General features: G+C 40.2%; 1 protein-coding gene across 6 annotated transcripts in view; it reads right to left on the reverse strand.

The window, feature by feature from the left end:
• DMD (dystrophin) overlaps positions 1-23,159 on the reverse strand; it is a 1,962,662-nt gene that overhangs the window by 114,901 nt on the left and 1,824,602 nt on the right. The window contains exon 60 of one of the 6 annotated variants that reach the window (XM_045582358.1): positions 19,169-19,290. The exons of the other annotated variants lie outside the window; for them this stretch is intronic. Within the exon in view, the coding sequence (XP_045438314.1) occupies positions 19,181-19,290 (110 nt within the window). The 3' untranslated portion in view covers positions 19,169-19,180. Of the gene's footprint in view, positions 1-19,168; positions 19,291-23,159 lie in introns of those variants that run through there. 6 annotated transcript variants of the gene reach the window in all.

Here is a 23,159-nt window from a genome sequence, read left to right on the forward strand (position 1 = left end):
CCGGTCTCCTACTTTTGTCATACTTCCCAGTAATTTAATATCTGACTGCTCTCTGAAAAAGCAGGTCTAATACAGCTGATTAACAGACTGAATGAATAAATGAACAAAAGAAAAAAGCATATTAGCAAGCATGGCTGCCATAATCAATTGCACCCACAAAATCGATTTTTTTTAATGTTCTAATTGATTTTTTTAGAGAAGAAGGGAAGGGGGAGAGAGAGAAACATGGATGAGAGAGAAACATCAACATCGATTGGCTGCCTCCTGCACACCCCCTGCTAGGTATGGAGCCCACAAACCTGGCATGTGCCCTGACCAGAAATGGAACCAGCGACCTCTTGGTACTAAGCCACACCAGTTGGGCACAAAACAAATTCTAATTGGGGGTTAGGAAAGGGAAATAATTTAACAATTAAATAACCCATATCCAAATAACTTGGGTCAACATTATTAGCTTTATGGCCTTTGCAGAGACCAAACATAAAAACCTGAATTGAAATTACAGGGAAGAAAAACAATGTCTGTAATTTACTTTAAAATATTCAGCGGGGGGGAAAAAACTGACAATACTAAATGTTGGCAAGGATGTGAAGCAACTGGAATTCTCATATAGTTGCTGGTGTGAATGAAAAACAGAATGACTAGTTTAGCTATTTCTTATGAAATTAAACATACATCTATCTTACAACCAACTATTTTACTCCTAGATGTTTACTGAAAAGAAATAAATACATGTCCACAAAAAGATGTGTACATGAATGCCCATAATAGCCCCGAACTGGAAACAAACCAATAGAAGAATGAATAAACAAATCATGGTGAAGCCATACAATGGGATGACTATACTACTCAGCAATAAAAAAGAAGTAACTATGAATCATACAATAATGTTAAATGATCTGAAAAACACAATGCTGGGTAAAAGAATCCAAAAACAAAGAATAAATAGTGGTTGAGTCTATGTTTATTAAATTCTAGAACAGCCAATCTCACCTATAATGATAGAAGGCAGATAGATGGTAGCCTAGTGTGATATGGAGTTAGGTAACTGGCCACAAGGAACACAAAGGTATTTTTCAGGTGATTGAAATGTTATATATCTTGATTGGTGTAGAGGTTACACAAATGTATACATTTGCCAAAAGTCAAACTGTAGCCCTGGCCAGAATGGCTCAGTCGGTTGGTCGTTGTCCCCCACACTGAAAGGTTTGGTTCGATTCCCAATAAAGGCATATGCCTGGATTGCAGGCTCAATGCCAGGTAAGGGACATGCAGGAGGCAGCCAATGGATGGTTTGCTCTCACATCAACGTTTCTCTTTTTCCCCTTTCCCTTTGTCTCTAAAAATCAATAAAAATATGTCCAAAACAAAACAAAAACAAGAAAACCAAACTGTATGCTTAGAATGAGTGCATCTGATTCTGTTTAAACTATGCCTTAATAAAGCAGATTTTAAAAATTAAAAAAAAAATCACCCAGGCAATACAATAAGATGTATGTGTGTTAACACTTTAAGCGCCCAGCCTGTTTTGTCTTCCGGACAGAAAGTATAGTCAGTCACCGCTGACTGACTGTGTGCTTAACGTGTTAAGCTACACTGCAGAGATGGTCAGTTGTTTTAATCAAGAATGCACACTCCAGGGGTGGTTGGCTAGCAATTAATCAAAAAGCCTCACTCTAGAGGCGGCCACTGGAAGTGCTTCAGCTATATTTAGCTCCTATTACACCAGGGCTATCATTAATTATCCTAATGAATGTTAGATAGGCTTGCATTGGTAGTATTAGTGGTTTGCAAAATAGAAGGACTATATGAAAATGTTTAGAACCATCCCCGGCCCTTGCATTAACTGGGTGTGAGAAGAGTCTAGTAGGCCCCCAACTTTAGAAATGGTGCCCTAGGTTGGACTCCAAAATGTCCAACAGTCGTTCATTGGATTCTTGCTTGCCTGAATTCAAGTATTGGGGGTAGATGGTTCACAGAATCCTACTGTTATAGCAGGGGTTCTCCAATTTGAGTCCTATACCAGAAACATCTGGAGGAGTATTAAACATACAGATTCCCAGACCCTGCTTACGCCCAGATTTTTTTTATTCATTAGGTATCGGGAGGGCCTGAGAATCTGCATGTTTACCATGTTTCCAGGAGATGCTGCTGCTGATGTCGGGGGATCACACATAGATCACCACTATGTTAAAGGAATGTGGTTAGAGGTGTGGATTGTGAGGCCAAAAGGCAGAGCTGTGACTTCACTGTACCTTTGGCACAGGTTTTAAGCTTGTTTTGCGCCCTGTGGCTAATAAATGTTCCCATGTGACCGAGTTTGTGCTGAGACTTGTTTTCATTACAAACTGGCATCCAAGATGGATCAGAGCACAGCCCTTACCTACGCCTAGCCACGGGTGGTTACCAACACTTACCAAACAGAACCCTGTAACCTTGTGGATCCTTGTAACCCAAAGTGTGATTCGAGGACCATCCAACTAGTAAGCCACTCTAGTATCTCTTTGGAGCTTGTTAGAAATGCAGAATCTCAGGCCCTACCGGGATCTATGAATCGAAATCAATATTTTAACAAGATTTCCCAGGTGATTCATATGGACCTTCTAGTGCAGTCAAGTCTTTAATTGTACATTTTAATAAAGGCTCTTGTTGCATGTTAAAGTACAAGTATAACCTTCTATAGATAGATCTGTGTTGTCTGCTATTGTTGCATCTGTCTACACTCCATTTTGTGGGCCTTTAGAAGATTATTTAATGACGATTATAGTCAATTAGACCAAAAACTCACTCTGGAATATGATTGTAATTCTCTTATTTATGATGAACACCAATAAAAGTTATTCAATAAATTGTCTAAAAATATCTTGAAAGGCTACAGATTTCCTTCTCTTTCAAGTGAATTAACTTTTCCCTGGATCTTGTTCTCTGTTGAGTAGAATTTGATTTACCTGGGTCCCTCTCCCCAAGACCCAAGGTTCTCCTTTGTCTCTTTGCCTCAGTCATTATTGCTTGTCTTTTAGGGTGGTTTCAGCTAACTCATAGTATGAGCTGCCTTGTGGTAGTACTGCATGAGACACTTAATTCCTGTCCCCCTCTTCTAGACTGGTGTTAATATCATTCACCAATATTACCACACTTTCCCTATACTTCCTAGTGCAGAATTCCTTCTCGCATAGTTATAAATGATCCCCCTTTGGCTCTTTATAAAATAAGCAACATAGAGACACAGAAATGCACTTTCTAAATCAAGAACAGATCACTTTATGTTAACATCAGCCTGTAGCAGTTTCCAGGGACTAGGCCTCCAATTCCAAATTTCCTTTCATTCATTTACTTATATAAAAGCGTGGAGCATGAACAGTGTGCCAATCAAACATCTTGGCAGAAGATACAGGCTAAAACTTTCTCTTTAATCCTCCTTTTTAATTGCCTCTTAACTCACTGGTCTAATTTCCTATTATCTTCCTTCTTTCATAAAGTAATCTCTCTCTCTCTTCTGACCCCAATTCTTCTCTGCTTTCCAATTTTCCTGGTTCTATTCAGAATTCAGAACAAATGATCTAAATGAGGTCACAGAAGCTCTGTCCTGTCCAAATCTCACAGTTCATATGAAGAATTGGCAAATTCTAGGAGCTAGAGATCCAAATGGGAGAGGCAAGGATGATCAGATTCTTTCAGGGTGTGGGTTCACAGTGGAATACTATCAAAGACAAGCATCTGGAACATTCCAGCTCTAGCAGCATTCTTAGCTTTCCCAAAGCAGTTCAAACTTGCTTCCCTTCCAAGTCCTAATTGTGGTACATTCTGCCTCAAGTTAATCTTCCCTGACACCTTTTTCGGCATACCCCCAACCCACTGCAGAGAATAAGCCTTCTGCCACGAGTTTTCTATGCACCTGAGTCCAACTTGTTCTCAGACAGTGATTCAGGAATACCAGGGGAAAAAATGCCTAGTTTTCATCATACTGCAACAGAAGCTATACAAATGTACGTATATCCAGTCACCGTCAGTGAATTGCAATGGAGTTCTGGTGCCCTAAAAGCCCTACTCAAGGGAGTTAACCATCTGTGTTGTTTGAGTCTGCATGTGTTGCTAGGAATCTGTAGCACCACTCCCTCTGGCTTACAGCTGGAAGAGATAAGTCTCTGCCTTGTGAAAATGTGTAGGATGCAGACAGAAACCTCAAGATGTGGTACAGCTGCGGACAATGTGACATTGTCCTGGGATAAGGCTGGAGCTGACTGACCTTGTAGCTAAAGTATGCACACAGAATAAAGCGAACCCTCCCCCAAGCCCCAGCCCCCATGGGAGGCTGGACTCCACTTTCCCCGCGAACTGCCTTTCCAGGACTCTGATCCAAGTCCTAATGAGCTCACTCGCTCTCACAACCGGAACTTGAGGAGTGAGACTCTCCAAGAAACAAGTTACACAAGGTTTCCATGGCAGCTGATAGAAAGCATACTTCACAAGGATAAAAATGCTGAACTATATATTCCTCTTAATGACTTGAATTCTTTTATCCGGGCTGCTTCTAACCTAAAAATAGAGAAATCTAGAAACTTAAGGAACAAGGGCAAATATAGGCCATCAACCCTTTCAAGTTGAATCACCAGCTAGTTACTGAAGTAATGGTCCATTTGACTTTTACTTTGAGGCACAAAACAAGTAATAGGGTTTTCCCTCTGTTTAGCGTATGAATGTCTCTTGACTTGGGTAAATATTTCTGTTTTACAGTTTTTAATTTCACTCTATGGAAGGTAGTGGGGGAAGGTATCAAATCACCAGAAAAGAGAAGTGGCCTGATTTATTTAGTCATAAATCTACACATGGTAGATTTGCTCTTGCAAAAAATAGTGAAAACCAGCATTTAAAGTCATGGATGCCTGCCTGGGCGTGGCTCAGCAATTGAGCATTGACTCAAGAACCAAGAAGTCATGGGTTTGATTCCCAGTCAGGGCATATGCCCAGATTGCAGGTTCAATGCCCAGGTTGCAAGTTCAATCCCCAGTGTGAGGCTTGCAGGAGGCAGCTGATCGATGATTCTCTCTCATCACTGGTGTTTCTATTTCTCTCTCCTACTCTCTACAGCTCTGAAATCAATAAAATATATTTTAAAAATTAAAAATAATAAAGAAATAAAGTCATGGGAAAATTTAGCCAATATTAAGTAAAATAAAACTCATTAGCCTAGATGAGCATTCATGTATGAACAGAGAAGTCACAGTTTGATTCCAGGTGAGGGCATATGCTTGGGTTGTGGGCTCAATTCCCAGTGTGGGGCATGCAGGAGGCAGCTGATCAATTATTCTCTCTCATCATTGATGTTTCTGTCTCTCTCCCCCTCTCCCTTCCTCTCTGAAATCAAGAAAATTATTTTTTAAAATTTTATATATATATATATATATATATATATATTTTTTTTTTTTTTTTTTTTTTTAAAGGCTAATATGCAGTGTCCCCTTGTGAGTTTGACTGGGAGACCAGGAGTTTGATTGCTAGCTATGATGTGTGCTGACCACCAGGGGGTGGTGTGGGACGAAGGAAAGCCCCAGCCAGCAGCCAGAAAGTCCCGGTCAGCCCTGATCGCTGGCCCGACCTAGGGACCCTACCCGTGCATGAATGTCTTACACCAGGCCTCTAGTTATTAATAATAGGAAAGAAGCAAAGGGAAGGCCAGACATTAAAGGCATGCTCCCTGCAAAACATTAGGGGAAGGGACTGGACAAAGGGAAGATATACCCATGTCCAGTAAAGTTGGGGGGACTAGTGAAGGTGCTTGCTGTCAGTCACACCTGGGAACAGAGGTCATTGGCCAGAATGGGCGTGACCACTGCAAGCCTACAAAGGTTTGGGATACTTAACCCCCTCTTGGTTCGTCCTGGCACACTTGGCTCATGGTTCACATTTGGCTTCCTGGCATTCTCCCAGGTAGCTCATGGCCATGTGGACCCCCACAAACAATGGACTGCAACTAGCCTGATACTACACCAGTCTCAAATGCAACACAGAAAAGAAACTCTGGACACTGATTTTGCTTCTAGCTCTACTGAATCCCCAGCTACACTTCTATGACTGACTCTGGACACTGACTTTGCTTCTAGCTCTACTGAATCCCCAGCTACACTTCTATGACTGGACTAAGAGAAATGAAACTTTGGAAACCAAAGGACATAATTCCATGTAAATAAAAATCACTCGTTCTCCTGTGTGAGTATCGGAAAGTTCTTTTTCTCAGGGTATCGTAAGTATTGGCTGCGTTCAGGAGGCAGCCAATCAATGATCCTCTCTCATCACTGATGTTTCTCTCCCTCTGCCTCCCCCACCTCTCTGAAATCAATAAAAAAATTTTTTTAAAAAGAAGCATACCAATCTATATAGCCAACAAGTCTCAGAAATTAGAAGCCCTGGGTTCCTCCGAAGGCTGTGATATAGCTGAAAATACAAGGTTTGGTTGCAATTCATTAGAGCCCTAAACACCTTCTCCAGCATCCCACACAGCCAAGCACCCCAGCCACCTCCTGCTTCACCCTGACAAAAGGCTGGAGGTTTAATCTCAGGAGAAGTTGCGCCAGACATACGGGCATCAGAAGCAACTAAGCCCAGGAGTGTCAGTTAGATAAGGCACTGAAAACAGAGGGATTAAGTGCCACCACATACTGAAAGCACATACTGCAAAATCCTTATCTTCATTGCCTACTCCCAAACTCCATATTTAGTCTGCCTTTTTTTTCCTGCCATCAACTCATTGCAAAAGTTCTTCTGCCTTTGCAAGTCCTTATTTTCCATCGTTATAATTAGAAGGAACTTTAATCAGCAAGGTCACTACATTGGCCTTCAAACTCTGACCAGCTTTACTTGTTAATTTCTTCAAGCTCCAATTATAACCATACCAAATCAAGCCAATGCTCATTCTTTCTGGTCTCCATCTCGACAAGAGACATACAGTCAAGTCACACAGCCCAGTCTCCTGACTGGGATGAACACTATGATTCCCTTTCTTTGACTCAGAACCTTCAGACACTGCTCATCAATGCTAAAAACGAGCCACTCAACTACTGGCAGAACTAGCAGAATTTACAAACTTAGGCTAGTCCCCTTCAACTTTATTCTACACTTCATGAAGTGAACACATTCCTTATTCTCTGGGGCAGAGAGCGTTTAATTTTTAATCCTTATAAGAAAGGTGAGGCATTTAAAATGATCAAATGTGACTTAAGTTTTATACTTGTGCACAGATTTTCATATAACTGAATTCACAAATCATTTTTAAAAATCTGAGCCCTGCTCAGCAGGCATGACTCTGTTTGAGCATCAACACATGAACCAGGAGGTCACAGTTCCCATCTGATCAAGGCACACGCCTGGGTTGCTGGCTCAGTCTCCAGTGTGGGGTGTGCAGGAGGCAGCCGATCATTGATGTTTCTATCTCCCCCTGCTTCCTCTCTGAAATCAATAAAAATATATTTTTTTAAAATCTTGTCCTAATATCCTAATAAAAGGGTAATATGCAAATTGACTGTCATTCAAACACACAAGATGGCTGCCCCCATGTGGACAAAAGATGGCTGCCCCAAGATGGTCAGCAGGGGAGGGCAGTTGGGAGGGACCAGGCCTTCAGAGGAGGGCAATTGTAAAGGAAAATAATACTTTCTTTTAATATGGTTGACACTATCTATTTCAAATCTAGCATCCTTTCTCATAGTTGGGGGAGTTTGTGGAAAACCTACTTTAATGATGAAAACAAAACAGCAATAAATTTCCTCATTTCCTTTAATGCCAGCCTCACCTTTGTCGTTTTCCTGTTTTAAAACAGCTCAACAAGGTCTCCCTAAATTTCAGCATTCCTACCCTGGCCTCCCTCACCTTCTCAGTTTACTTGTTTCTCCACCCTTATCTCCCAAGATTTCAACATATGATCTTTTACCTAAAACTCTGATCTCCTTCCATTATTTCTCCAGTAACCACAGAGCAGAGGTCACAAACTGGCTGAATTTAGTCTGTAGACTGGTTTTTTGTTTTTGTTGGTTTGACTGGTCTAGGCTCACATGATGGGGTTTAAAATTGATGAATGATTTGCCAATAGTTAAAATCTGGAGATTTCCCATTGTCTTGCTTTTTTCAAATGACAAGAGGAAAACCTAAGGCCCCTTCAGCACTAACAGAAGCTTTTCAAGTTGTCCCAGTTCCCATCCTTCCACCTTCAGTCATTTAAATGACGAATTTAGCCCCAGGAGGCATTTCTTTTTAGATTCTGGCCTCAGCCAGATCACTTCCGTATTCTCCCCCAAATTTCACATTTACCCTTCAGTTACACTCTTTTTCTGGTCCTTGTCAAAGCTCTTACTGTGGAGTTCCTCCAATAACTAGCTATTATCTGGCTTTCACTCAAATTACTCTATGGAAACAGTTCTAACTGGATTTTCCAAAAACTTTCCTGCTATTAATTCTTTGGGCTCCACCTTTTGCTAATGCAATCAAACTAAATGATTGTACCACCAAAAACACTGTCATAATTCACCTACATTTCCAGAACAAGAATGGATGGGAAGACAGAACCAAAACCCCTGGTCAGTTTTCTGACTAAATTTCATTAAATGACAATTACTTATACATTTTAAAAATCATCAATTAATATTTATCGGAGCATTCATTATGGGCCTAACTGTGTACTAACTCAGGAAGGGATTAAAGATTCAGGCTTCAAAAAAATGGGGAAAACAAAGCTAAAATATTCAGGTACACAAATTCAGTCGTATGTCCTGGGTGCAATGTGCCCAGCAATGTACACATAGAAAATTCTGTTACATGATGTCAACATAAGAAATGTCCAAACGTGTAGGGAATTTTTATGAGTTTCTTTGAGCCAAACTGAGGACAACTGCTGGGATACAAAATCTGAGGAGATTGAGAAAATGCCCCAGAGAATGACAGTTTTGCCCCTTATTTTATACATTACAATCAAAGGCAATGTAAGAGGTATTACATGAAAGTCATCAGTGGTAGATTAGGGAGGCAGGTAGAAAGCAACGGGGGGTGGGGGAGAAGAATCTCTGAGATTGCATAAAGAGTAAAAGAGAGAGACAAGTATTTCTTTGACATTGGTGGATGCAGGACAGTTAACAATTAACATTTATAAAACACAGAGATGGCATGTTGGGAACAAGATAACAATGAGGGTTCTGTGGTCTCATGCTCTGGTGCAGTGGGTGTACCCTGAGAGGTCCAGGAAAGGGGTAGGTTGCTCTGACATTCCAAGGTGCTCTGACATTCCAAGGGTACGTTATATTAGATGCAAAAAAGTTAAAAAGCTACAAGCCTAGGATGTGGCTACCCACCATGGCCCACTTTTAGTTAGGAATTTTTTTAAAAAGAATTATTCAGTATTTTTAAAATAGATTTTTATTGATTTCAGAGAGGGAGAGAAACATCCTTCCTATATAATAAAAGGCTAATATGCAAATTGAATGAACGGTGGAACAACTGCTCGCTATGACACACACTGACCACCAGGGGGCAGACACTCAATGCAGGAGCTGCTCCCTGGTGGTCAGTGCACTCCCACAGGGGGGAGCGTTGCTCAGCCAGAAGCAGGGCTCACAGGCTGGCAAGCCCAGCAGCAGAGGCAGGAGCCATCAACCAGACATACCCCAGAGGCTCCCAGACTGTGAGAGGGTGCAGGCTGGGCTAAAGGATTTCCCCTTTCCCGCCCCTCCTCCTGAGTGTGAGAATTTCATGCACCAGGCCTCTAGTCAATGATAACAGAATCATTGATCAGCTGCCTCCTGCATATCCCACAGGGGACTGAACCGTGACCTCTTGATTCATATGTTGCCGCTCAACCACCCAGCCAGGCTTAGTTAGAAATTTTTATGTTGAGACCATTCTATGTGGTTACCTTAGGTCTCTGAATTTGTAAGGCTGCCATGTAGGCCTCCCCTGAGCTTGTCAGGTTTCGTATGTGGTCCTTTTTATCCACAATGAGCACACTTATACACTTACACAAATAATAATGTAAATAGACACCATGTATTTTTGCATCTCTAACACCAAAGTAGCTTCCAACACGATGGGGACTGTATTCCGATGCACATTTTTTAAGATGAACGAACTGAAAACTTTCCATATAAGCCATGTTATTTATGAAACCAGTGATTAATTTCTACGTTAGCCTGCAAAGGTTGAAAGGTTAATTTAAGTACTCAATAAAAATAAACAAAATCTATAGCAATTGTGATAAAAAGAAATGATATGACTAATTAGAAGCAGCCTAATCATTTTCATTATATTTGAGAAAGAAAAGATGAGAAAAGGAAACGAGTCCCTCTAGAGAGATTGTGTTGTATTTAGGGCAATAAATGTTGGTACTCAATAAATGTGGTTTGAATTGAATGACATTCTGAAAGGAACTTATCTATTTTTACCAAGTTTAAGCTACTGATAACATTGATTCGATATCTGATTTTTCATCAAATAATATTTCCCATTGCTAATGATTCTCTCGCTTACCCCTTACAGTCTGAGCTTGGGCTTCTTTTTTGAAATACACATAACAAAGATATCAAGACTTTCGCGAGATAGAAAGTAGTTGGAATAAGAGAGAGAGAAAAAAGATAAACGAAACAGAATGTTTATCAGTGAGAAAGATGACTCCGATGTGTTTCATTGTGGCAGATTCTCTAGGTTGGTTTACTCAACACCATTTTCAAATTCTTTCTCCCTGGCCTGTCTCTACTGCAAAGGCTGTAGGATTGCAATACTTAAATCCAGCCAGGGGTAGTCAGGTGGACACAGTTTTGGCCAGTGCTTGAGATTATCTGTAAGAAAGGGTTTACTTTTCCAAACTGAAAGATAAAAAGCCTCTGAGGGAGAAGGTCCTTTTGTTAGGGGCAAAAATAGAGCAGTGGAGACTAGCTTTGGATATGGGAAATATTAGTCATGCTCTGCTAACCCTGAATACTTCCTTCTGGTTAAAGAAGGGACATTTTCCCAGGTTCAAGGGCATGTACCTGGGTTGCAGGCACATCCGCAGTGGGGGGTGTGCAGGAGGCAGCTGGTCGATGTTTCTCTCTAATCAATGTTTCTAGCTCTCTATACCTCTCCCTTCCTCTCTGTAAAATATCAATAAAATATCTTTTAAAAAAATAAAAATAAAGGACATTTTAACCTGGCTGGAAGTTGTATGCTCTGGGGACCTGGAAGTCAACCTTGGAGTGCGGTCCATTCTCATTCAAAACTGCCTATTATGGAAAGATTAAATATCTTGTTGTCCAAACAATGAAGTCCCACCCAGGCCTGCATAACCTACTTCCCCTTGCCTGTAATCCCTACTTTCCCACGTAATCCTTGAACTACCCTGTATAAGCAGCTGGTTTATGATGGGCTACAGAGCAGACTTTTGTGGATGACCAGCTGCTCTCCCACACTGCCTGCATTATTGGAATAAAGGATCACATATGATTCAACCCTGCCTCCAATGAATTGGCTCAAGTAGACAGGCAGCCTGGATCCACTGGTTGTCCAGTTATACATTCTCCTTCTTCCTGCCAGAGAGGCAGCAGTCAGCATGGAACCATGAGGTCAAATGTCACTCACTAAAGATGATGTAGCATAACAGACACTGGCACAGAGCTTCATAGCATCAGGGAACTATCTCTTAGCTCATTACTGTTTCTAGACTTCTTGTTATAAAAATAAATAAAGAAAATAGCCCTTATATGGTCGATATACCGTTTCCCCAAAAATAAGACAGTGTCTTATATTAATTTTTTTTTCTCCCAAAGTTGTGCTAGGTCTTATTTTCAGGGGATGTCTTATCTTTCCATGCGCTAGGTCTTATTTTCGGGGAAACATGGTAGTTGGTCAGATATTTTATTGCTTGCAGCAAAATGTATATCTAATTGACATGTTAGTTGGGTTATAATCAACAAAATGTGGAATACCAAATAGAGGGTATCATCCATCCATCCATCCATCCATCCTTGGCAATCTTCTTTAGGGTGGAGGGAAAAAAAGTTATCAGTAAAGGACATGTTAGATCAAGAGTTCCCCCTCTTTGCTATGAGATAGTGACACTGATGCAGGACAGTTTGACAGTTTAATGTTTAAAACAATGTTACAATAGAGGACTGTTAAAAACAAGACAACAGGGGACATCTGTAATACTTTCATTAATAAAGAGTTTTAAAAATAAAACAAGACAGCAGGCCCAAAATGGAGTCACTTATGCTAAGCCCGCATTTCCAAAACCAAGAATTAATGTAATTACAGTTTCTGCTCTCCCAGAAATGGAATCTTAAACCTAGCAATCAGGAATCACCTGATTAGCACTAGTGAGGTGGTAATCTTTCCTCACCCTCCCCTAAAGCAGGGGTGGGGAAATGTTCAGCCCCAGGGCCTTATAAGGCCTGCCAAGGCATTAGGGGTGAGTTAATTAAATGACCAAATACAGCAGGCTAATTTTTAAGTTGATCATTTTATGTGGCCCTCCAATGTTATAAATAACCAAATGGCCCTTGGCAGAAGAAAGGTTCCCCACCCCTGCCTTAAAGGAAAGTGACCTTGTAATAGCCAATCTGTGTTTTGCTTGGTATAACTTCCTTGTTCCTGCTCCCTTCTGCCATTTTATACAGCTCTTCAGAGCTCCTTTACATCTGCTAGATGGTATGCTGCCTGATTCATGAGTCGTTGAATAAATCTGTAAGATCTTTAAAATGTACTGAGCTGAAGTTTGTTTTTTTTTAAACAGGGCTTATCTGGATAAGGCGCTATGCTAGACATAAATAGATCTGCAGACACTGTAACTAGACTTTTGTTTTGAATGAGATGTACACAAGTTTGATTCTCCCAGACATGAGAATTTTTAAATATACAAGTTATTTCTCTGGAAATTAATGTCTACTGATATATGAACCTTTATGGGTAACTAATTTTTCATCTTCATTAACTCTTTAAGCATGTTCATAATTTTTATCTCTTCATTAATGCAAAATCTCCTCAAAGACAAGTAGTATCTTTCCTTACTCGTAGCTCTTAAAATAAATGTTATTTTTTTTAAAAGCTTTGGTAAGTTTCAATTATTCAGAAGTTTTAAAACTCGAATTAAGATTTCTAAATCTTTTCTCTGACAGCATGAGTTTTAGATTCTGACTGAAAATTATTTGTATCCTCTGTCCTCCCCATTCCATTTTCTAGGCCCCAACCTCTCCACTCCCCCCAGTATCCATTCCCCTTAATACCTCCATGAATAAAATGGATGTCAAAATGAACACCAGTGGAAATATGGTCATAATTACCATGGAAAAAGCAAATGAACCGTCTAGCAAAAAACTTTTTGGCAACATTTCTGCCTTATGCTAAAATCACACTTTAATATTATTAGGGAAAAGAAATTGTTTTTTGGTTTTTATCGTTGACTAAAGGCCCGATGCACGTAATTCATGCAAGAGTAGGCCTTCCACCTGAAGCAGCCGGGCCCAGAGCAGCAAGGTCGGGAGCAGCCAGGCCTGGAGCGGCAGTGGCCAAACCCGGAGCAGCTGGTTGTGGAACGAACCAGAGCAACAGAGGCCAGGCCCAGAGCAGCCAGGCCCGGAACAGCTCGCTCCTCACCTGCCCATGCCCCAGGGCTGCCTCTCAGACATGGCTGGAAACTTTTGGGGAAACTTGAGGGTCTGCTGAATCAAGTGATGAAGGCTTAAATCTGGATGTGTTGAGTTAGTATAGTGCTGGGGTGTTGATCTGTGAGTGCCTTGTGTGGGATCTGGATGAGGTTGGTTGATCTATTTGGAAATGTCTTTTGTGTGAAGTGTATCCTTGGGCATGTGGAGGTATTATTGATTTGAGAAAATGCTAAGTAACTGATTTACTATCTGAAAAATTTAAAGTTCTGAAAGTTTAAGGTCTCTTGCCAAAAAGAGGTTTTAAAGCTAACACCTTAATTTTAATGGAGAAAGGGGAGGACAAGCCCTTCCCATCCAGAACAGGTAATTCAATTCCAACCAGCAGCTATCTTTAAACAATGTGTCCATTTACACTTGAATGGCTACACCTTTTGATAGCTGAAGGGCAAGTTTACATTTAAACAAGTTTGCTTCTCAATTCCCAGGGCAGAAAAAACAAGGTTTAAAATTATTAAATTTTAAAATTTATTCTTAGAAGTGTAAAAGTTTATTAATTAAAAACAACAACAACAACAAAAAAAAAGGAGATTGAAAAACCTGATGAACAATATTAGCTGTTGATTGTAGTAGAGTCAGAGATACGGGAGGGGAGTGGACTGACAGTTCTTGGGGTTAAGGGGGAGTGGTGGATTCGGGAAGAGACTGAACATAAACTATGCACCTATGGATGAGGACAGTGGGGGGTGGGGAGGGGGCGGAGGGTGGGGTGGGAACCTGGTGGAGGGGGGAAGAAATGAGGAACCTTTGTAATAATATGAACAATAAAGATTGATTTAAAAAAAAAAAAAAAAAGAGTAGGCCTTCCTTCCCCCAGCTGCCCACACTGGCTTCCCTCTGGCACCGGGGACCCAGGCTTCCCTCAGTCCCAGCTACAATCGGAAAGTCGTCTGGAAGGACATCCGGTCTAATTTGCATATTAAGCTTTTACTGTTATAGATTATTGATTGAAAGGTGAAAGAAAATCAGTTAAATCCTTAAGTGTGAATAATTAGTCCAAGATAGTACACAATTCAAATACAGTAAAATGTGCTCCATTTCTGTGTTTCATACACTCTAGGGGCGGGCAGGTGATATGACTCAAACTGCCCATGCATCCAGAAGCCTAGGCGTACTGTGACATTTACAAAAATGGAGCATGTGACAGAATTTTTTTTTTTTTAGTGTTATGTGTTAAATCTTCTGGAGACTAGGATACTAGTGATTAGATCCTGATAAAGATGCTAATATGTAAATCATTCTTTTAAAAAAGACCAATCACTCAGCAGCTGCAGCTGTTAAAAAGTTAATCAATGGCAAGAGCTTTTCATTTGATAATGGGCTGCTTTGTCCCATGACATAGACCGATTTGATGGATGAATCCACACTCACGCATCCGGGGGTGTCTGGGCAAATCATTTGAATCAAGAAAAGGAAAGTATCGGTGTTATTAAGAAAAGACTTCTTTATCACCTTAAAACTATGTTGGACTTGGAAGTTGCATGAAATAAGGCATGTCCTCTCTCACTTGACCAGTTTGAGGGTTCAATCCAAGAACCAGGCACATCTGTACAGCTCACGAATGGCCCTGAGTCCATAAGAATGAGTGTTCCCCTTTCTCCTTTTAATTCTAATGTCCAGAGCTTCCTCCATCCTACCTTTGGGAATGACTCCCACTCTCATCTTAGGTTTCACTGGATCTGATCCCTCCTTAATTCCCCTCAGACTCCTCCACAGAAATAGTTGGGACAAACTTAAAGCAGCCTTCTTTTTAAAAAATGTAGATAAATCTTGTTTTAGCCCATTTGGGTTTTTGTGGGGTTTTTTTAAAACATATTTTTATTGATTTCAGACAGAGAGGAAAGGAGAGGGAGAGAAACATCAATGTTGAGAGAGAACCATCAATGGGCTACCTCCTGCACACCCCATACTGGGGATCGAGCCTACAACCCAGGCACGTGCCCTGGCTGGGAATCGAACTGTGGCCTTCTGGTTCATATGTCTATGCTCAGCCACTGAGCTATGCAGGTCGGGCCTTTGGCTCTTTTTGTATCTGAGTATTCCCTATATAGTCTAAGACGGGGACCGATAAACTCATTAGTCAACTGAGCCAACTATCAACTGGACAACGATTGAAATTTCTTTCAAGAGCCACATTTTTTAAACTTAAACTGCTTCTAACGCCACTTCTTCAAAATAGACTCGCCCAGGCTGTGGTATTTTGCAGAAGAGCCACACTCAGGGGACCAAAGAGCCGCATGTGGCTCTCGAGCCGCAGTTTGCCAACCACTGGTCTAAGAGAAAAACAGACGTGGCAGATCAATAACAAAAGGAGTGCTAACATTCACTGAGCACCAAGGCCAGATGCTGTATGTACCTGATGCATACACAGTGCCCTGCCTTCCATGTTACCGGCCTCATTCAACGTAAGTAAAACAAGGTTCAGAAATGTTTAGTAACTTCCTTAAGGTTGCATCCCTGAGCCTGGATTCAAGGCCAAATCTTCCTGATACAACCCTTGATGGCCGTCCCACTCCTCAGCTAGAGGAAAAATGGGTCTTTGTGTGCTCAGTGTGTTTGTAACTCCAACCAGCACTAGGGTGATGGGCAGTGCCCTCAGAGGGACCATGAATCAGGTCTGAAGGTGGGGTGGCAGAGCTGAGAGATCAGGGACACCTTCACACAAAGGAAAATATGGAACATGGTTGAGAATGTGTTTATATATATCAGAAAACAACTCCGAGACCATGTGGATTCTGGCAACAGAGAGAATTGACAGTTCTACTCCAACCATGAAGACAGAAGAGAAGCAGTCCAGAGATGGAAGACACTGACGACGCCTTGCCATAATAGCAGTCAGCAGCTGTGTATCACTGCAGGTTGCCCAGGACCAAACCAGAGAGGGTTGGACCTGCATTACCACCATTTGTCCACCATTCAGAACCGAAATATCATTGCTGACATGTACATATAATGAACTGTTTGACATTGAAATTGGGTCTCAAAAGAACTGGTGACCCAGGAAAAAAACTCTACAGACTGATTCATATGCCTTTCAGCATAACGATTATTGCTTATCTCATTTTTGATTCTTATAAGTATATTTCCAGTAGGACATGATCTCACTCATCTAGGGGAAATGGTGAACAACATAGATTGATGAACAAGAACAGACCCAGAGATAAGGATCCATGGGTCAGACTGTTGGACCTCAAAGGGAGGGTGGGGATAAAAGGGAGAAATCAACCAAAGGACTTAAGTGCACACATATGAGCCTAACCAGTGGTCAAGGACAATAGGGAGGTGGGGGCATGCGTGGGGAGGGGTGGAGGACTGGAATGGGGGGTTGAGGATAAATATGTGAGACCTTAATCAATAAAGAAATTTAAAAAAAAAGAAAAATATGGAACAGAATGGGAAGCTAACAGGCCAGTGGGTGGTGAGGGGACCAGGAAGGTAACGAGATTTCTTGTAATTAAATGCCCAGTTCTTCTTATCCAGAGAAACCCTGGGAGTAAAGGAATCAAGCACAGCAATGCGAATGTCTACCCACAAAGCATTGCGTTCCCATAGAGCAGGTACCAGACCCTCTAAGGGTTAAGTAAGATTCTGTGATTTGGGGACCTAACTTCCATTTATAACATTTTATTCCGAGCTGTAAGCAAATAACTTACAAATAAACTTTTGCAACATAGCCGGAGGATAAGTTCTGAAAGGACTAAATCTTGTCTCAAGGCAGGAATGCGGTTCTTGCCTGACTGCTGAGGGATTTAACAGTTACTGGGCAACAAGGAATTAAATTCTTTAGGTAGCTTTAACTTATCTCTAACTACTCCTTATGGGTATTCTTTGGGGATTGAAATAAACACATAATTTTTTCAAATAAAAAGTGATACTATAGCATCTTACAACTGGAAAGCTCTCATTCTAAATCTTCCTTTTCCAAATGAAAAAAAAAAAGAAAAAAAAAAAAAAAGACTAGAAAGTTCTAACTACCTTGCCTTGGGTTCCCTAGTCAGTTAGAAGAAAAACAAGGCCTAGAAGCAAAGTCTTTCTCTTTTTATTGTTTTGTGTGTTTTTTTTTCTCTCCTGGAGAAAAAAAGGTTGCTTTAGTTGAATTAATAGAGTAGATGAGGAACTCTCTTAAAGAGGCAAATGCTAAAACTTTTTCACATAAACCAGAGGCATCATTGTCCTGCACATTCCTCTACCTTCTTTTGTTTGTTTGAATCCTCACTGGAGGTCATGCTTAGAGAGAGGAAGGGAAAGAGCTAGGGGCAGAGAGAGAGAAGCAGAGGGAGAAGGGAGGAAAGGAGAGGGAGAGAGGAAAAGTGAGAGAAGGGGAGGGGGAGAAAGGGAGGAAGGAGGAGAGGGAGGAGAGAAGGAGGGAGAGAGAAAGACAGAGGGGGGAGGGAGGGAAACATCCATCTGTTGCCTCTTGTACATGCTGACCACAGGGGATTGGACCTGCAATCTAGGTATGTGCTATGACCGGGAACCAAACTCACAGCCTTTTGGTGTGTGAGACAATGCTTCGGCCAACTGAGCCACTTTGGCTGGGATGCCTTGTTTTATGTATTAAGTTGTTTTATTTCATTGTAAGAATGTTTAACACCCCTATAGCAGTGTCCCTTCCTTGCCAGAGTCAGAGAACCAAATACAAAGGCTTGTTCTAAGTGGGGCTTCAAAAAATACTCTTTTGGCTTAAGGGCTTCCACCTGCTCGCAATCTGAACAGAGAGACCACGAATTTCTTTAACTTTGACAAGTATTTGATATCACATTAAAGCTGGAAAATACATTTTTCCCAGAAGCAAGCAAGGCCTAATTCACTCCTTGGAGTAGTTTTGAGACTTTGGGATCTTAAATTTTCAAGACTCTTAACCACCCTTACATAGAAAGTCAAGATTGCTCTGAAGTGAAGTGTGTATTATGAGGAAGTCGGGAAGAGAGGATGTGAAATTTCTTTTAAATAGCATTAGCAGTCCAAATCCTGAATTAAGAAGCCAAGTCCGGACACTCCCTTAAATGTGTCAGCATATTAAGGAGTTCATCCTCTCCACAATAACCTTAATATCCCTATTTAGCAATAATGGGGGTTTTTTTTGGAAGTCATGAGAACCAGTTAGCATTTATAGTTTTGAACTTGACTTAAAGGCTACTGATTGCTAATTATAAATTTCTTACATTTATTTATATTTACATCTCATAAAAATATTAACACAACTCTGCAAGATAGTAACTTTTCATTCACAATTTGTCAGGTTGTGACTCTTCAGGAAAAAAGGCTTTATTTTAATTATATAAAAGGTGATTGCATCAAAGAACAGAGCATCGTGTTTATTATATGATCAATGTGTAAAAATTAGCTTCTTTATATTCACATTTGCTTGTATATGCATAAAATATCTACAGAAGGAAGCATAGGAACTACACTATTCAATTGCCTCTGAGGACTGACATCAGGGCTCAGAGGGAGACTTACTTTTCATACTACCCTCTTCTTTCTTTTAAAATCAGGTACACATATTAAATTTTTAAAAATGAGTGAGTATTAAATCTATCTTCTGATAAAACTTCCCTCTGTGTGATTTCTTCCAAATTGTTTGCCTCATCCACCACCTTCCAGAAGAATATTACTGTGTAATGGAAAAACTGATGAATAAAGATGGAAAATTGATTGGTTCTAAGTTATGACTCTGCAATAGAAGAACACTAATAATGGCTCTTATTTATTGGATGCTTACTGGATGTTAGTGATAAATACACAAATTCTCATATAATATCCCCAACTCTGATACTTTTATTTCAGTCCCATCTTACAGACAAATAAACCAAAGGCCTAAAGGATTTTTTTTTAAAGGATGTGTATGGAGAGTTTGTTTTTAAAATATATATATATTTTTTTATTGATTTTTTACAGAGAGGAAGACAGAGGATAGAGAGTTAGAAACATCAATGAGAGAGAGTCATGGATCAGCTGCCTCTTGCACACTCCCTATTGGGGATGTGCCCACAACCAAGGTACATGCCCTTGACCTGAATTGAACCCGGGACCCTTCAGTCCACAGGCCAATGCTCTATACCAGTTTCAGCAAGGCCTAAAGGATTAAAATTCAAATCTGTTTGACCAGACCAGATGGTTCAGTTGGTTGAAGCGTAGTCGCAATGCAGGCTGTGGGTTTAAATCCCCAATCGGGGTAAATATAAGCCACCAAAGAATGCATAAACAAGTGGAACAACAAATCAATGCTTCTCTCTTTCTCTCTCCTTTCCTTTCTCTCCAATAAAAAGAAAACCCACACATACTCAAATCTATTTGACACTAAAGCCACTCTTCATAATCATGATGCAGTCTTCCGGTGCCCTTGGGCAAAGAACCTTAACTTCTCTAAACCTAAAGGTTCAGTTTCATCATGTGTAAAGGGATCAATAACAGTACTTGGTCCAAGGGCTGCTGTGAAGGCTACATGAGATATTGTATCATAAAAGCTCCTAGGAGAAATATGTCCAGGATATATACTTTTGCTCAGTAAAAGTTAGGGACCTTACCTTGTCTCTATCATTTCATATATAAAATGTAATAAAAATACAAGTGATCTTGCCCTGGCCAGTGTAGCTCAATTGGTTGGGCAATGTCTTGTGCACCAAAAGGTTGCCTGCTGGGCACAAGCTCAGGTTGCATGATTGATACCCAGTAAGGGGCATGCAGGAGGCAGCATATTAGTATTTTGTTCTCACATCGATGTTTCTCTCCCTCTCTCTTCCCCTCTCTCTCTCTCTAAAAAGCAATTTAAAAATCTTTTTTTTTAAATATAAGGAATCTTTATATCATGTTGATTATTCTCAAGTATTTCTTTCGTTTTCCTTTTCAAATGGCTCCAAGATACTTCCTCTTCAAAAGCCACTGTCACTTCCAGGAAGAAAGTCTAGTTCAGGGGCTAAATCATTGGTTAGGAGTACAAAGGACATTTAAATCTCAGCTCTGCTATGTGAACAAATTACCCATTTTCTTTGAGCTTCATCTGCACTATGGAGATAATATACTTCATGAGCTTTTGATAAGATTAATTAGAAATATATGCATATTCCATATGTGTCCCAAAGTGTGGTACACGTACCCCCAGGGGTACAGGAAGAGTTCGGTGGGGGTACAAGTTGCATTGGAGTTTGGTGGGGATATGCACTGCACTGTGCTTAGCTGCGCCTAATTCTATGTTTTCATGAGTACGAGGGGTACTCAGCATTACAAAAATTATAGAAGGAGCACACATATGTCAAAAGTTTGGGAAACACTGGTATGGTATGGAAGTTCACACATTTATATAAGTACCCTAAAATAATTTTTTATTGATCTTAGGGAGGAAGGGTGAGGGAGAGTGACAGAGAGAGAGAGAGAGACACAGACAGACAGACACTGGTTGCCTCCAGTACCCGCCCCTATCGAGGATGGAGCCTGCAACCTAGGTATGTACCCTAAACAGGAATCAAACCTTCCAGTGCATGGGATGGTACTCTAACCAAATGGAACAGGGCCTAAAATAAATTTTATAAAAATATGAACTAAATAAACAAATCCATAAGTATATAAAATCAATAAATTTCAGATCTATTGCCTCAATTTTCAGTTCCTCTTTTTTGTTCAATGGTATCACCATTCTCCGTGTTACCAAGGCTGAAAATCTAGAAGGCATCATAATTCTTTTTCTTTTTTTTAAACTCATCCAACCTAAAACTACTTTCAGGCAATTCTACCTTGGGAAGAAAACTTCTGGAGTCATGATCCCCTTTTCTTTCTCCCACTGCTATCTTAAGACCCTCAGCATCTCAAATGTCACAAAGCAAAACAAATTAACTAATCTCTCCCTCTCCAAACATTCTGAAACTATCCCATTAAATTCTTATCCCTAAAAACAGAACACAGACCTCATCATCTCTCTCTTTTGAATATTCAACAATGTTTTTCCATTGGCAGTAAAATGAGATTCAAATTTCTCATTCTACAATGTACGGTACTTACTATATCCTTAATAAAATGGCAAAAAATCAGGTGTTTCCTCAAAACTCTGGAGTAGATTTTCAAAGAGTAATGTCTTCACCAACCCTCAACAAACTACTCTTTCGATTTTGCCTTTGTTTATGCTGCTCCATTCCCTACCTGTAATATCTTAGCCTACATTTTAATTTGCCTAAATATTACAAAATTACTTCCCAGAACAATGATTTTTTTTTCTTCTCTCCAAAAAGAATTTCCCAATGGTTCTAATCAATATTGGCTTTCTATCTACATATACCATACATTTGACCTTGACATTGTGTGAGTTGGTATACAAAGCATTATTAACCAGTCCATCTTTGTCAATTTTATTCCCCAAAGAAGACAGTAAGGTATTTTGTGAAGCTGACATATGCCTTTCTAGAATCCATACAAAACAAGTAAAAAGATACCAGGCAATGTGCATGCTCATGTTATTAGACTGAATTTAAACCTTCAGTCATTCCAACTGGAAACATCTAAATTTGCCCTGAAAAGCAAAATAGGCATATGCTGGCATTGACAAACTATTACAATTCTGTAACACATCATCTGTATATTGTATAGAATTATATATCTGAAACTTATAATTAACCAATGTCACCCCAATAAATTCAATAAAAAAGAAACTATTAGATCAGCCACAGAAGGAAATAACGTGGTTGTCATTTGGGTTCTAGAGACAGACAGAACTTAGAATAACTTAAGCATTCCCCCATTGGCCACAAGTAGACCTGGTGCTGGGCCCTGCATACCCATGGGCAAGGACTTCTATCACATCTTAAGGACCAGTGCATGTGTGAGTTCACATGGGCTTGGGAGATGGACAGGATTATGCCTATGTCCCCTTGTATTCTGTTCCTCGGTGCAGGGCCCAAAATATCCTAGGTACTCCATACTTATGGGGAATAAAATAGGAGCCTCACATGGAACTATAAAACTAAACTGTCCATACCCGTGCTATGTATGAGTTTCCATCACTCAAGAGGCAGGAAGCAAGCTTCCTCCTCTCCCATAACCGAATAGTCATTTATTAAGAGAACCATTGTACAATAGTTTAAAGCGCTGCATGTATTAAAAAATGTGGGGGGGAAATTGGAGTTGAAATAGATTATAAGAAAATCTAACAATAATGGGTGGATAATAGGCCCAATGAAGATGGATAAAGGGATTCGACTCGTTTAGCTTGGAGAAGAGAAAGCTAAGACATAATTCAAAAAACGGTACTGATACAATCAGGATTCTCATTACCAAGAGGCCCTCAACACAATGCAAAGGAATTTACATTATCTCACAAAAGTTTGGACGAGTTTTGTTTGGTTAAATTGGTTTTGCTTTTACATTACTCACAAAGGTGGAAAAATGCTCAGTAAACATTTAAAAGTAAATGGTCATGATTACTAGTAATGAAAGATATGTAAATAACAACAAGGCGGTTTTATGTTCCCTATTACAATAGCAAAGGGAAAAATA

This window comes from Pipistrellus kuhlii, unplaced genomic scaffold (assembly GCF_014108245.1).
Source record: "Pipistrellus kuhlii isolate mPipKuh1 unplaced genomic scaffold, mPipKuh1.p scaffold_m20_p_16, whole genome shotgun sequence".
NCBI classification, from domain to species: domain Eukaryota; kingdom Metazoa; phylum Chordata; class Mammalia; order Chiroptera; family Vespertilionidae; genus Pipistrellus; species Pipistrellus kuhlii.